Here is a 14,079-nt window from a genome sequence, read left to right on the forward strand (position 1 = left end):
ATTACCTCTAATGATGCTCCCCTGTGGTGGTGAATAGGAGCATCCAACCCCCATTACCTCTAATGATGGTTAATAGGAGCATCCAACCCCCATTACCTCTAATGATGCTCCCCTGTGATGGTGAATAGGAGCATCCAACCCCCATTACCTCTAATGATGGTGAATAGGAGCATCCGACCCCCATTACCTCTAATGATGGTGAATAGGAGCATCCGACCCCCATTACCTCTAATGATGGTGAAAAGGAGCATCCAACCCCCATTACCTCTAATGATGCTCCCTGTGATGGTGAATAGGAGCATCCAACCCCCATTACCTCTGATGCTCCCTGTGATGGTGAATAGGAGCATCCAACCCCCATGACCTCTGATGCTCCCTGTGATGGTGAATAGGAGCATCCAACCCCCATTACCTCTGATGCTCCCTGTGATGGTGAATAGGAGCATCCAACCCCCATTACCTCTAATGATGGTGAATAGGAGCATCCAACCCCCATGACCTCTGATGCTCCCTGTGATGGTGAATAGGAGCATCCAACCCCCATGACCTCTGATGCTCCCTGTGATGGTGAATAGGAGCATCCAACCTCCATTACCTCTGATGCTCCCTGTGATGGTGAATAGGAGCATCCAACCCCCATGACCTCTGATGCTCCCTGTGATGGTGAACTAGAAAACCCTTTGGGACACATTTAGGAGCTTTAGAGGAGTGCAGATGAGAGGAGAGGACCCCACTGCACAGTAGGGTGTATTGCATTCAAGTGCAATTGGCTGATTTAGTGTGATTTTTAAATGCGTAGCTGGGATGCTATTAACTGCAGTGTGGCACTGTGGGTATTTTAAGTGACTGATCATAAAGTAAGTGGTTGTTAAGGCCTCAGATTGTCATATTGACGGGTGACAGGTCGTAGGTAAGAGCTGCCTGCCAGCTGGGAGAGAGGCCACCGACCACACTGTTTCCACAACTATCAAAAGCGCAGCTGGAGAAAAGGGAGGCACCTTGGAGGGCAACTTGTTGGCACTATTAAACTCTGTCTCCACTCTTGATTTGGCATTGAGGACATTTGGCATGGCTCTCTTTTGTAGGTACTTTGGCCAAGTCTGCTTAAATTTGAGGTGTTTATGCCCAGTTAGGTAAATTGGTGATTGTTGCCATGATACTGGTTGCATCCTATTCCCTATGTAGTACAGTAGTTTTGATCAGGCCTCTGGTTAATAGAAGTGCACTATATAGGGAATAGGGTGCCATTTGTTTCTCTGGCTGTTAAAGCAGCAGTAGTATAGACTGAGAGACGGCCATCTGGCCTGCCTGGTTTTGGCTTTAACTGAATTTGGTAAACCTTCCTCCTGGACATCAAGAGATTTCCAACACTCCCAATGTCTTTCTGTCTATGTTGGATGTTATGTCAAGTGACTGGTAAAGTTTTTACCATCTGCTGGTGAAGAATGCTTAGTGTCATTTCTTCTGGGTCATGTTCGTTCAGGGCACACAACGGAGCACGATTTAAAATGTTTTGCAGGTAGTCGCTCCCTGTTTCAGTCCATTTTCTTCAGTTTGGTGCCGAATGAACACAACCCTGGCTTTCCCCTTGGTTCCTCTCTCCTCTTCTGTTCCAGGACCTGTCTGGGTCTATAGATGACCTTCCCACGGGCACAGAGGTGGCTATCAGCTCAGCGGTCAGTGCTTCGGGGTCCACCAGCAGCCAGGGCGAGCAGAGTAACCCGGCCCAATCACCCTTCTCACCCCACATGTCCCCTCGCCTGCGTAGCGGCCCCTCCCCCTCCCCGGTGGGGTCACCCGTGGGTTCCAGCCAATCGCGCTCCGGACCGATCTCCCCCGCCAGCGTCCCAGGTATAGAACGAATCCCTGCCACCATGCACCTAAGTCTAGGAGACACCTACACACTCTACCACATCACACACTCTACCACACACGCACCTACCTTGGACAGGGAGTAAGGACCAGTGTCCTAGGCTTGATACAGTAACTGTATGTGTAGTATTTCATCCATTATATTTCAGAGAGCAGTTCTGAGACAGCCACAGTGGAACTGGAACAGCTCTGGTTGTCATGACTGGCTCATCTGTGGAAGAAAGAAGAGCTCCTTTGTCTCATTCCAGTCAGTTGTTTCTGAACTTGTTTTGAGTTAGTGACTCTATAGTAGCTAGTCACAGTGGGAGGGGAGAGACGTCTGTTCTTATCTGTACAGGCAGCTGGGGCAGTCAGGGAAGGCTCTCTAGCTGCTTTATACTCCAGCTCCAAAACAAAGGCCTCGGTCATTAAAATAGTTTCTAAACTATGTTAGCAGTTCGGAGTCACTTTAACACAATTACTCTCCCACAGTGCAGCGCATTGTTGGCCTTGTTGACTCCAGGGCTGGACTAGTTGGGGGAGTTTTGTTATTTGCGGCCAAAGTTAGTTCATTCCCCTTCTCTCTCGCTGCTCTGGGTGATAACGAGGTCGATGGGAGACCATTTAGCCGTTGACACTCACACACGCTCTCACCCCTACTGGGAGAGCTGTCAGTCATTAGCTCCCACACTGAGGTACCAGTTGACGTGTGATCTCTGCATGCCATCGCCAGGGAAACTGCTACACACACACACACTGTAGGGCTCATTAGGGAGGGGTTCCTTTAGCTGGACACACTGCTGCTCTTCAGGCCATCACACTGACACGAAGGAGCTGGGGACGTGTGTGTGTCCCACTGACGCTTGCCCCTCTTTCCTCCCAGGCACCCAGATGGCCCCACAGACCCCTGGGAACATGTCTGATGTGGGTTCCCATTCCACCCTGAGCCAGTCCCCCATGTCTCAGGAGAGAGGTGAGATTCTCCTGCACATTACACCACCTGTGACCCACAACCCCCCTCTTCCGGGAGATTTAACATGAAGTCAGAGTAATCAGCAACAACTCGTATATCCACGGCCGCTTCTGTGGTCAAATCCATGTTCGTTTCAACAATGGTTTGATAAAGAAGGTCCCCTCTGGTGTACACAGTCTGGCCCCACCATGGAAGTCATCTAATTGGACACCATAAGCCGTAGTCCCTCCCTAATGATGTATAGCAGTGAACCTCTGAGTCCATTTCTCCTGCTGGGTTTTCCATAGGATCATTAGTACAACAGATTAGCCATAGATTCCACTCCCTCTATACCTCTGGGCTGCTGTCAGCACTGGGCCAGAACTTCAGCTTGTTTCCCAAATGGCACCCCATTCCCTATTTAGTACACACATTTTGACCAGGACCTATAGGGCTCTGGTCAAAAGTAGTGCACTCTGTAGGGAATATGGTGCTATTTAGGACATAGGCTCTGCCTTTATAGAGTAACCATGGCTGTGCCTCTCAGCAGCTGCCAATATGGTTGTCAGTGACTGAGCAGTCAGACCATGTCAATCAGGCTGTTTTCTATGGCCCACCCTCAGCCCAGCCAGCCAGCCCAGCACTGAGTAAAGGCCTAGCAAGTAATAGTCAAAATAACACCTCAGCTGCCAGCTAGGCAGAACCTTTTTCTCACTGTCTAAAGGGGATCATTGTAACAGTGGTGGCATTAATACAAACGATTAGTCACTCCTGGCCCAAGCTTGGGGAGTCTATTGAAATGGGGCGTGTGAGTGCTGTACCGGCTGTTGAACCACGGGGAAGTCATCCGATTTTCCTATTGGCCTTATCAGGACTGTATGAGGAGTATTTTATTAGGATCCCCATTACTGTTAAAGCAGCAGCTACTCTTCCTGGGGTCCACATGAAACATGTCCGTATACTGAACATGAATAGACAAGAACATCACAAGGACAGAAATACTTAAAATAAGAATAGATGTGTTAAATAGGTCAATGGAACTCAACCAAAACAATGGAAATGCCATGGAAACGCATGGGGGAAAGATTCTCCTCATTGCCCCTCCCCCAGTTAAATTTGCCTACATTTTTGTGTATTTCAGACTATTTTGAGGTAAAAATTGAAGTGTTGATATCAACCCCAACACATGTCCATGTCATCGTCACCAATCGACTGCATTACAGTTAAAAACTGACTACCACCACCCATTTCTGTATGCTAGCTATGCTACCAGTTTATACGGTCCGGAGTTGGCATTTAGCAGTCACTTCTAAACCTGAAAAGGGACAACTTCTAATTGTTATGCAAATACAGCCAAATGATCCAAATGGGACTTTAGTAACCACATTGTGGGCCTGTTAAAATGCATCAACCATGACGGAGTTCACCAATATCCATTTGGTTAGATCAGATATGTTGAATGTGTTCCAATCCGGCGTCCTTCTATCCCCCATAGTCTGCATTCCATTGACCTCTTAACCGCATCTGTACACGCTTTCATACATTAATGCCTTAACATTCCATGCATCATGTACTCATTCATATTTAAAGGGATAGTTCACCCAAATGAATTTCTTTCTTACTGTGTCTATTGACTGATTACATAGTAAGTAAACCAGTATGTCATTTGGGTGAGCTATCCCTTTAAGAGGTAGTGAGTTTGTGTATTCAAGTGGTTGTATCACTCCTCTGCCCTTAGAATGAGGTTTTGATCAAGTGAGATGAAAAGATCACATTTCAAACAGATGGGAGACCTTTTCCATGGCGGACGGGCGGATCTATTAGCTCTTGTGCTATTTGTCACCCGTTCAGATCAGTTTAAATGTCGATTTGGACGTTTTCTGTAACATTTGGCAGTGCTTTTCAAAAGGCAAAGGTAAGTGTTACCATTCAACTCAAGCGAGTACACTTCAATTGAACTCAATTGCTACATTGACAATTGGGTTCAAATATATAATGGAGTCTGAGAGGAAAATGTCTCCTTTTAAGAGTAGCTAGGTTACCTCAGTCCTAACCTTCCTGGAGTTCTGCTTTCAATTAGAATTATTTTAACAGGGCTCTCTCTCCTTTCTCTCTCATTCTTTTGTTCTTTCCAGGGTTCCCACCTGCCATGCAGCGGAACACCACAGTCCCCCAGCAGTCGGGTCAGGGACCCGCCATGTCCCCTCACTCGTCCCCCGGGGGCTCCATGCACCCCCAGAGCACCTACCACCAGCAGCAGCTGCAGGGGGGCCCCGGACCCTCGTACGGACCCCAGACCGGCCAGTACGGCCCCCAAGGTAATATTCCACTCCGGGGTGATGTTTCCCCTAAGTACAGATCTAGGATCAGCTTCCCAATCCTAACCTTAACCATTAGGTTTTTTAAGGACCAATAAATATTATTATTATTGTCATTATTTAAAAAACAAAAAAATGGTTGGGGTTTCAACTTACTGTTAATAGGTGCAATTTTGAAATGTGGTTGTGCATCAGCAGTCACTCAATTAACCCATGTCAGCAAAAAGTATACGGTACGCAGACCCACGAGCCACTGCAGCCCCTCATGAGTTCCAGTTTTTGGTAGCCCCACCCCCATAACTGGTCTAGCGGCAACTTCACCTACTCCTAATATTCCTCCAAGGTAACACATCCTCCATGCTCGTGGCTGATGAGAATAATATTCCTCCAAGGTAACACATCCTTCATGCTCGTGGCTGATGAGAATAATATTCCTCCAAGGTAACACATCATTCATGCTCGTGGCTGATGAGAATAATATTCCTCCAAGGTAACACATCCTCCATGCTCGTGGCTGATGAGAATAATATTCCTCCAAGGTAACACATCCTTCATGCTCGTGGCTGATGAGAATAATATTCCTCCAAGGTAACACATCCTCCATGCTCGTGGCTGATGAGAATAATATTCCTCCAAGGTAACACATCCTTCATGCTCGTGGCTGATGAGAATAATATTCCTCCAAGGTAACACATCCTTCATGCTCGTGGCTGATGAGAATAATATTCCTCCAAGGTAACACATCCTCCATGCTCGTGGCTGATGAGAATAATATTCCTCCAAGGTAACACATCCTTCATGCTCGTGGCTGATGAGAATAATATTCCTCCAAGGTAACACATCCACCATGCTAGTGGCTGATGAGAATAATATTCCTCCAAGGTAACACATCCTTCATGCTCGTGGCTGATGAGAATAATATTCCTCCAAGGTAACACATCCTTCATGCTCGTGGCTGATGAGAATAATATTCCTCCAAGGTAACACATCCTCCATGCTCGTGGCTGATGATGATAATATTCCTCCAAGGTAACACATCCTCCATGCTAGTGGCTGATGATGATGATGATGATGATGATGATGATGATGATGCTGGTGCCCATACAGCCTGTTAATTCACACTGGCCTTTCCCACATCAGGACTCTCTCTCCCCTGTAGCAGGAGGCTAGTGGAATGGTGGCAATTCTATGACTATATTCTATGGCCCAACATGCATTTCTACAGGGTTGGAGAGAGCAGGGGTTTTTCCACAACTTAGTAAATCTCCAATCAACCTCCCAAGTGTTCCATGCTTTGCATATACTGTAGCCTACTTTGCATCTCTCGCTCTCGCTTTTCTCTCTCTCTCACTTTCTCTCACTCACACACCCGTCTGGGGTAGAGGAGACTTGTTCCATCTCTTTTTATATGTGGCTGGCTGTGCTATCCAGCACACCTGGTTTTAAGTACTATTTCAAATAATTTCCCTCCAATGCGTGTCGCAATGGAACCAATAGAAGTTTCCCAGAACTCCGAACCCCGCCCACCTAGTATTTGAACCCAGGTGTTTGTAGTGTGGTGTCCAGAGCCACCAGGTACACACAGCAGGGACTGTTAATCAGGGATCTGGAGCAGGGAGAGCGGGTTAGAGAGTAGATGGATGAATGCTGCACGCTTTCATCCATTCAACCAACTGGTTGACAGCACACCGCATTACAACTCACTGCAAACATCTCACTCCTACAGAAAGCCTCAAATAGAAGCCCCCTTCACTACTAACTAAAAGCACCAGCACCGAGCAGTACAGTTGATCAGTGTGAACAGACAGGACTGGTTCTGCGCCCCAAATGTGTGTCTATTGGGCCCTGGTCAAAATAGTGCACCGAATAGGGTGCCGTTTGGGAAGCACACTGTTTCTGTGGCCACTCAGGGAGGATGACCTTGTCTGATCCATGTCACAGCCCTGTGTTCCCCAGGGGAATTCCTAGGATTAACATGACTACAGAGAAGCTGATGCTGCCAGTGAATTTCCATATAATTGGCAGAGTCCCAGAACCCCCCCCTCATCCCCCTCTCCTCTCCTTTGCCTGTGAGCAAAGCTCGTTATAGGGATGGAACCAGAATAACTCCAGGAAGAGCCAAAATAGCAGCTCTCCCTGAAACGCCACGGCCGAGTTAATGTATTTTTGGAAGTCTCACATGACATCGAAAGTGTGTGTGCTTTTTTTTCTCTCTTGTGAAATACCCTATGAAAGATTGGTCTGGCTGGAGTACAGAATCGAAACAGAGGAACGTGAGGCAATGATCTGTTCACATCACACAAGCTGTGTGTCCCAAATAGAACCATATTCCCTATGTAGTGCACTTCTTTTGAGCAGGGCCTGTCCTTTTGAAAGAATTAACATGGATAGGTGAATGAAGTATCTGAATCAAGCCAATTCCAATGTTCTTAAGTTCTGATGAACATAAACATGGCCATCCTGATGATCCTCAGTCTTAATGTTGATGACTTACTCTATTCTCTGTCTCTCCAGGTAACTACCCCAGGCCCCCTAACTACGGCGGGACCCCCAGCGCCAACTACAGCGGCCCCGGCCATGGCATGAGCAACAGCCTGGGCATGAATGCCAGTAGCCCCATGCACGGCCAGGGCCCTGGGCAGCCCTGTGGCTCCATGCCCGCCGGGCGAGGCCTGGGTCTGGGGGCCAGCGGGCGACCCCATCTCGGTGCCAATACCAACACCATGGCCCCCACCTCTCCCAGCATGCCGCAGCCTGCCGGACAGGGCCAGGGCATGAGACTGCCCCTGCCCAGTGTTAACCAGGATGTAGGTCTGGGCCCAGGCACCAACGCCATGCAGGGGCCTAACGCTGGTCCCAACCCTTCTGCACAGGGCAGGTGAGTCAGGACAGGGGTTACATAAGGGATATAGTACCTGTCCTAAATGGTACCCTACCCCGATATAGTGCACTACTTTTTGACCAGAACCCATAGGGAATTCCATAGGGCTCTGGTCAAAAGGAGTGCGCTAGAGTGTAGAAAATGGGTGCCATTTTGGGATGCAACACCACGGGTCATTCTTGTGTAGAAGTTCTTCACATTCACTACACCCCACATATTCTCATTCAGTCATCATCCACCCACTAAGGTTATGAGGTGTGTAGTAAACACAGTTAGTTTGTCCTCATGTGTGAGTTTGGAAACCAAAGGGACTTCTTCTCTCTCCTCCCTCACGTCAGGCCTCCCTACGCGCGCTCCCCTGCCTACCCCGGTCTGAGTTGTCCTGGGGCGTGCCCTCGCCCCTCTCCCCATCACTCTCCCTCCCCCCATCCTCAACCCCATCACTCTCCCTCCCCCCATCCTCAACCCCATCACTCTCCCTCCCCCCATCCTCAACCCCATCACTCTCCCTCCCCCCATCCTCAACCCCATCACTCTCCCTCCCCCCATCCTCAACCCCATCACTCTCCCTCCCCCCATCCTCAACCCCATCACTCTCCCTCCCCCCATCCTCAACCCCATCACTCTCCCGCCCCCCATCCTCAACCCCATCACTCTCTTTCCCCCCGTCCTCAACCCCATCACTCTCCCTCCCCCCATCCTCAACCCCATCACTCTCCCTCCCCCCATCCTCAACCCCATCACTCTCCCTCCCCCCATCCTCAACCCCATCACTCTCTTTCCCCCCGTCCTCAACCCCATCACTCTCTTTCCCCCCGTCCTCAACCCCATCACTCTCCTTCCCCCCGTCCTCAACCCCATCACTCTCTTTCCCCCCGTCCCCATCCTCAACCCCATCACCCTCTTTCCCCCCGTCCCCATCCTCAACCCCATCACTCTCTTTCCCCCCGTCCCCATCCTCAACCCCATCACTCTCCTTCCCCCCGTCCCCCCCACCACACCCAGGTCAGCAGTGCTCAGAGCCGCCCCATGATGCAGCAGGCTGACCAGTACGGGTAGGTATCAGTGTCAGGTCTGCAGTCTGTAATACATACTCTGTACACTGCTGGTCACAGCACTAACCGGACACTGGGCTGCACAGGAGATGTACCTCTCCACTGGTCACAACCAATGATTTATATACAGTGCCTTCAGAAGGTAATCATACCCCTTGACTTATTCCACATTTTGTTGTTGCAGCCTGAATTCAAAATGGATGAAAAAAATATAAAAAATCTCACCCATCTACACACAATACCCCATAAGGACAACGTGAAAACATGTTTTTGTAAATGTTACATCACATTTACATAAGTATTCACACCCCTGAGTCAATATGTGTTGTAATCGCTGCCAAAGGTGATTCTAGCTGTGAGTCTTTCTGAGTAAGAACTTTGCACACCTGGATTGTACAATATTTGCCATTGTTCTTTTCAAAATTCTTGAAGCTCTGTCAAATTGGTCGTTGATCGTTGCTAGACAAACATTTTCAAGTCATGCCATAGATTTTTAAGCAGATTTACACTACCGTTCAAAGGTTTGGGGTCTCTTAAATGTCCTTATTTTTAAAGAAAAGCACGTTTTTGGTCCATTTAACTTCAAATTGATCAGAAATACAGTGTAGACATTGTTAATGTTGTAAATGACTATTGTAGCTGGAAACGACTTTATTATTATAATTTATTTTTTGATGGAATATCTACAGAGGCCCACTATCAGCAACCATCACTTCTGTGTTCCAATGGCACGTTGTGTTAGCTAATCCAAGTTTATCATTTTAAAAGGCTAATTGATTTTGCAATTATGTTAGCACAGAAGAAGCAGTCAGCTGGTGTTCTGTCTATAATGGAGTGACCAGCACAGTCACTGGATCTCAACCCTATTGAGGTGTTGTGGGAGCAGCTTGACCGTATGGTACGTAAGAAGTGCCCAACTTGTGTGAGGTGCTTCAGGAAGCATGGGGTGAAATCTCTTCAGATTACCTCAACAAATTCACAACTAGAATGCCAAAGGTCTGCAAGGCTATAATTGCTGCAAATGGAGGATTCTTTGATGAAAGCAAAGTTTGAAGAACACAATTATTATTTCAATTAAAAATGTATAACCTTGCCAGCGTCTTGACTATATTTCTTATTCATTTTGCAACTCATTTCATGTATGTTTTCATGGAAAACAAGGATATTTCTTAAGTGACCGCAAACTTTTGAACAGTAGTATATGTCAAAACTGTAACTCAGCCACTCAGGAACATTCACTGTCTTCTTGGTAAGCAACTCCAGTGTAGATTGGCCTTGTTTTAGGTTATTGTCCTGCTGAAAGGTGAATTCATCTCCCAGTGTCTGGTGGAAAGCAGACTGAACCAGGTTTTCCTCTGGGATTTTGTCTGTGCTTAAGCTCCGTTTCTTTTTTATCCTGACAAAAATGTGTATTCTGTACAGGCTTCCTTCTTTTCACTCTGTCAATTAGATTAGTATTGTGGAGTAACTACAATGTTGTTGATATATCCTCAGTTTTCTCCTATCACAATCATTAAACTCTGTGACTGTTTTAAAGTCACCATTGGCCTCATGGTAAAATCCCTGAGCGGTTTCCTTCCTCTCCGGCAAGTGGGTTAGGAAGGACGCCTGTATCTTTATAGTGACTGGGTGTATTGATACACCATCTAAAGTGTTATTAATAACTTTACCATGCTCAAAAAGATATTCAATGTCTGCTTTTTTTTTTATTACCCATCTACCAATAGGTGCCCTTTGTGAGGTATTGGAAAACCTCCCTGGTCTTTGTGGTTTAATCTGGGTTTGAAATTCACTGCTTGACTGAGGGACCTTACAGATACTTGTGTGGGGTACAGAGATGAGGTAGTCATTCAAAAGTCATGTTAAACACTATTATTGCACATAGTGAGTCCATGCAACTTATGTGACTTGTTAAGTACGTTTTTACTCCTGAACTTATTTAGGCTTGCCATAAACAAGGGGTTTGAATACTTAGACTCTGAAGACATTTCAGCTTTTTTAATTAATTAGTAAATTACTCTTAACATAATTCCACTTTGACATCATGGGGTATTTGTGTGCGTGTTGGCCAGTGGCCAACAATCACAATTGAACCTTTGGCAGTGATTACAGCCTCGAGTCTTCTTAGGTATGACGCTACAAACTTGACACACCTGTGTTTAAGGAGTTTCTCCCGTTCTTCTCTGCAGATCCTCTCAAGCTCTGTCAGGTTGGATGGGGAGCGTTGCTGCACAGCTATTTTCTGGTTTCTCCAGAGATGTTCAAGTCCGGGCTCTGGCTGGGCCACTCAAGGACATGCAGAGACATCCTTGTCTTGGCTGTGTGCTTAGGGTCGTTGTCCTGTTGGAAGGTGAACCTTTGCACCAGTCTGAGGTCCTGAGCACTGTGGAGCAGGTTTTAATCTCTGTACTTTGCTCCGTTGATCTTTGCCTCGATCCTGACTAGTCTCCCAGTCCCTGCCGCTGAAAAACATCCCCACAGCATGCTGCTGCCACCACATGCTTCACCGTAGGGATGGTGCCAGGTTTCCTCCAGACGTGACACTTGGCATTCAGACCAAACAGTTCAATCTTGGTTTCATCAGACCAGAGAATCTTTCTCATGGTCTGAGAGTGCCTTTTACTGAGGAGGTGTTTTCGTCTGCCCACTCTACCATAAACACCTAATTGGTTGAGTGCTGTGGATATGGTTGTCCTTCTGGAAGGTTGTCCCATCTCCACAGAGGAACTCTAAAGCTCTGTCAGAGTGACCATTGGGTTCTTGGGTCACCTCCCCGACCAAGGCCCTTCTCCCCCGATTGCTCAGTTTGGCCGGGCGGCCAGCTCTAAGAGAAGTCTTGGTGGTTCCAAACTTCTTCCATTTAAGAATGGAGGCCACTGTGTTATTGGGGACCTTCGGTGTTGCAGAAATGTTTTGGTACCCTTCCCCAGATCTGTGCCTCGACACAATCCTGTCTCGGAACTCCACAGACAATTCCTTCAACCTCATAGCTTGTTTTTTGCTCTGACATTACCTGTCTTTGTAAGGCCCCACAGTTGACAGTGGTGTGCCTTTCCAAATCATGTCCAGTCAGTTGAATTTACCACAGGAGGACTCCCATCAAGTTGTTGAAACATCTCAAGGATGATCAATGCAAACAAGATGCACCTGAGCTCAATTTAGAGTCTCATAGCAAAGGGTCTGAATACTTATGTAAATAAGGTATTTTTGTTTTTATACATTTGCAAAACTTTAAAAAAAAAAACCTCTCTTCGCTTTGTCATTAGCGGGTATATTGTGTAGATTGCTGAGGAAATTGTTTTATTTAATCCATTTTAGAATAAGGCCGTAACAAAATGTGGAAAAAGTCAAGGGGTCTGAATACTTTCCAAAGGCACTAGATGACTGAGGGGGCACGGTGTTGAAGCCACTGTGCCTCCATCTTGGCTCTCCTCCATTGTAACAAATATTTTAGAACCTATAGAAATGCGTTTATTAACGTCTACATACAATTATTGTATTAGACACCTTAATGCATACTTTTAAATTATGTGATATAAACAAAATATATACAAATATTTTACTTAAAGTGTAATGTTTCGACATTACTAATGTCACTGTCCCCACTACAACAAACAAATAATTAAATACATGTGATTTTGTCTAAGGTTTCATTGAAATTCCATGAATTCCTATGGAAGACTGCTCTTACTGGCGACTGGCAATATGGCCGATCGGTGGTTTGAAAGCCTCTCAATGACCAATACATAGTGTCATCAATCCAGGGGAAACAGACTTTAGTTTGGGGGTGGGAGAAGACGATGGTTGCGTCCCACTATGCCCACCTATTCCCTACATACTGCACTACTTCTTACCAATGCCCTATGGGCCCTGGTCAAAAGTAGTGCAAAAATATAGGGAATAGGGTGCCGTTTGGGACACACATAATGGTAAACTGGTTGGGAATGTAACTCCATTAGAGGTGGGGGACATGTCCTCATTACATTTCCCTTAGAAGGGAAATTAAGGGGGAGGAATCAAGTGTGACTGGCTGGCTGCCTGTGGGGCAAATAGCCTAGTTGCCAAATCACCAAACCACTGAGTCTTCTCCTCGCTGGGTCCATTACCCGGTTAAATAGAGCAACCTAAATGTCAGGGCTTGATTTCTTTCTCCACCACCAAATAAGTGAAGGGAAGTGAACAAGTGCATACTTTGGAAGGAAGGGGACATTATTAGGATGCACCCTCAGTGTGCCGTTCAGCGCCCAGGCAGTCTGGCTGGGGGTTGGAAAAGAGCAGGAAATAAGTGGTGTTACTTTTCACTCTGCTCCCCAGCCTTTTGATGGGGGTATTATTTCCCACAGGATTTAAAACGTCTTCAACGTTTCTTCTCTGTCCTTCTGTTATAACACTGTCGTGTGTTTTGGAGTTGAGAAAAGCTGCTGACGCACTGCTTTTGATGACCAACATGCATTATTCATATTGTCTCACTCACAACTAAAATCTATCTATACCTCCATCTGTCCGTCAGGTCAACATGAATGTACTGTATTACAGCTTTAAACCGGAGGACAGGCTCATAGTAATGGCTGGACTGGAATAAATATGGTTTCCCTGTGTTTGAGGTTCAATTCCATTCCAGCCATTTCTATGAGCCTCCACTCCCCTCCACTCCCCTCACCAGCTTCCACTGATAGTTAAATGTACTGTATGAATATAAAGCCTTTGGTAATAACGTTGTGTATTATGGTGATGGTAAATGACTAACCCAATCTCTTGTTCTTTGGTTTTCAGGCAGGGAATGACCCCCATGCCTCACCATCCAGGCATGAGCCCCAGAGGGATGGCCTCCAGCCCTGGTGGCCCCTACAGCCAGCAGCCAGGGGCCAACACCTCTGGGAGGATGACCCCACAGGGGCCCCAACCTCTCTACAACGCACCCTCAGGTATCTACCTACTCCGCACACTGTCCAAGTATACCAGACAGTCACAAGCCCCAGTAAAACAGTGAATAAGAGGCTGAACTTTTCCCACCCTTCCTCC

The 14,079-nt window shown here is 46.8% G+C and overlaps 1 protein-coding gene across 4 annotated transcripts in view; it reads left to right on the plus strand.

The window, feature by feature from the left end:
• The window catches only part of LOC115174973 (AT-rich interactive domain-containing protein 1B), a 94,484-nt gene that overhangs the window by 56,789 nt on the left and 23,616 nt on the right, over positions 1 to 14,079 (plus strand). For all 4 annotated transcript variants that reach the window (XM_029734050.1, XM_029734049.1, XM_029734051.1 and 1 more), the window contains 5 exons: positions 1,617 to 1,851; positions 2,735 to 2,824; positions 4,939 to 5,121; positions 7,636 to 7,999; positions 13,831 to 13,982. In XM_029734050.1, the coding sequence (XP_029589910.1) occupies positions 1,617 to 1,851; positions 2,735 to 2,824; positions 4,939 to 5,121; positions 7,636 to 7,999; positions 13,831 to 13,982 (1,024 nt within the window). The remainder of the gene's footprint in view (positions 1 to 1,616; positions 1,852 to 2,734; positions 2,825 to 4,938; positions 5,122 to 7,635; positions 8,000 to 13,830; positions 13,983 to 14,079) is intronic.

This window comes from Salmo trutta, chromosome 35 (assembly GCF_901001165.1).
Source record: "Salmo trutta chromosome 35, fSalTru1.1, whole genome shotgun sequence".
Taxonomy (NCBI): domain Eukaryota; kingdom Metazoa; phylum Chordata; class Actinopteri; order Salmoniformes; family Salmonidae; genus Salmo; species Salmo trutta.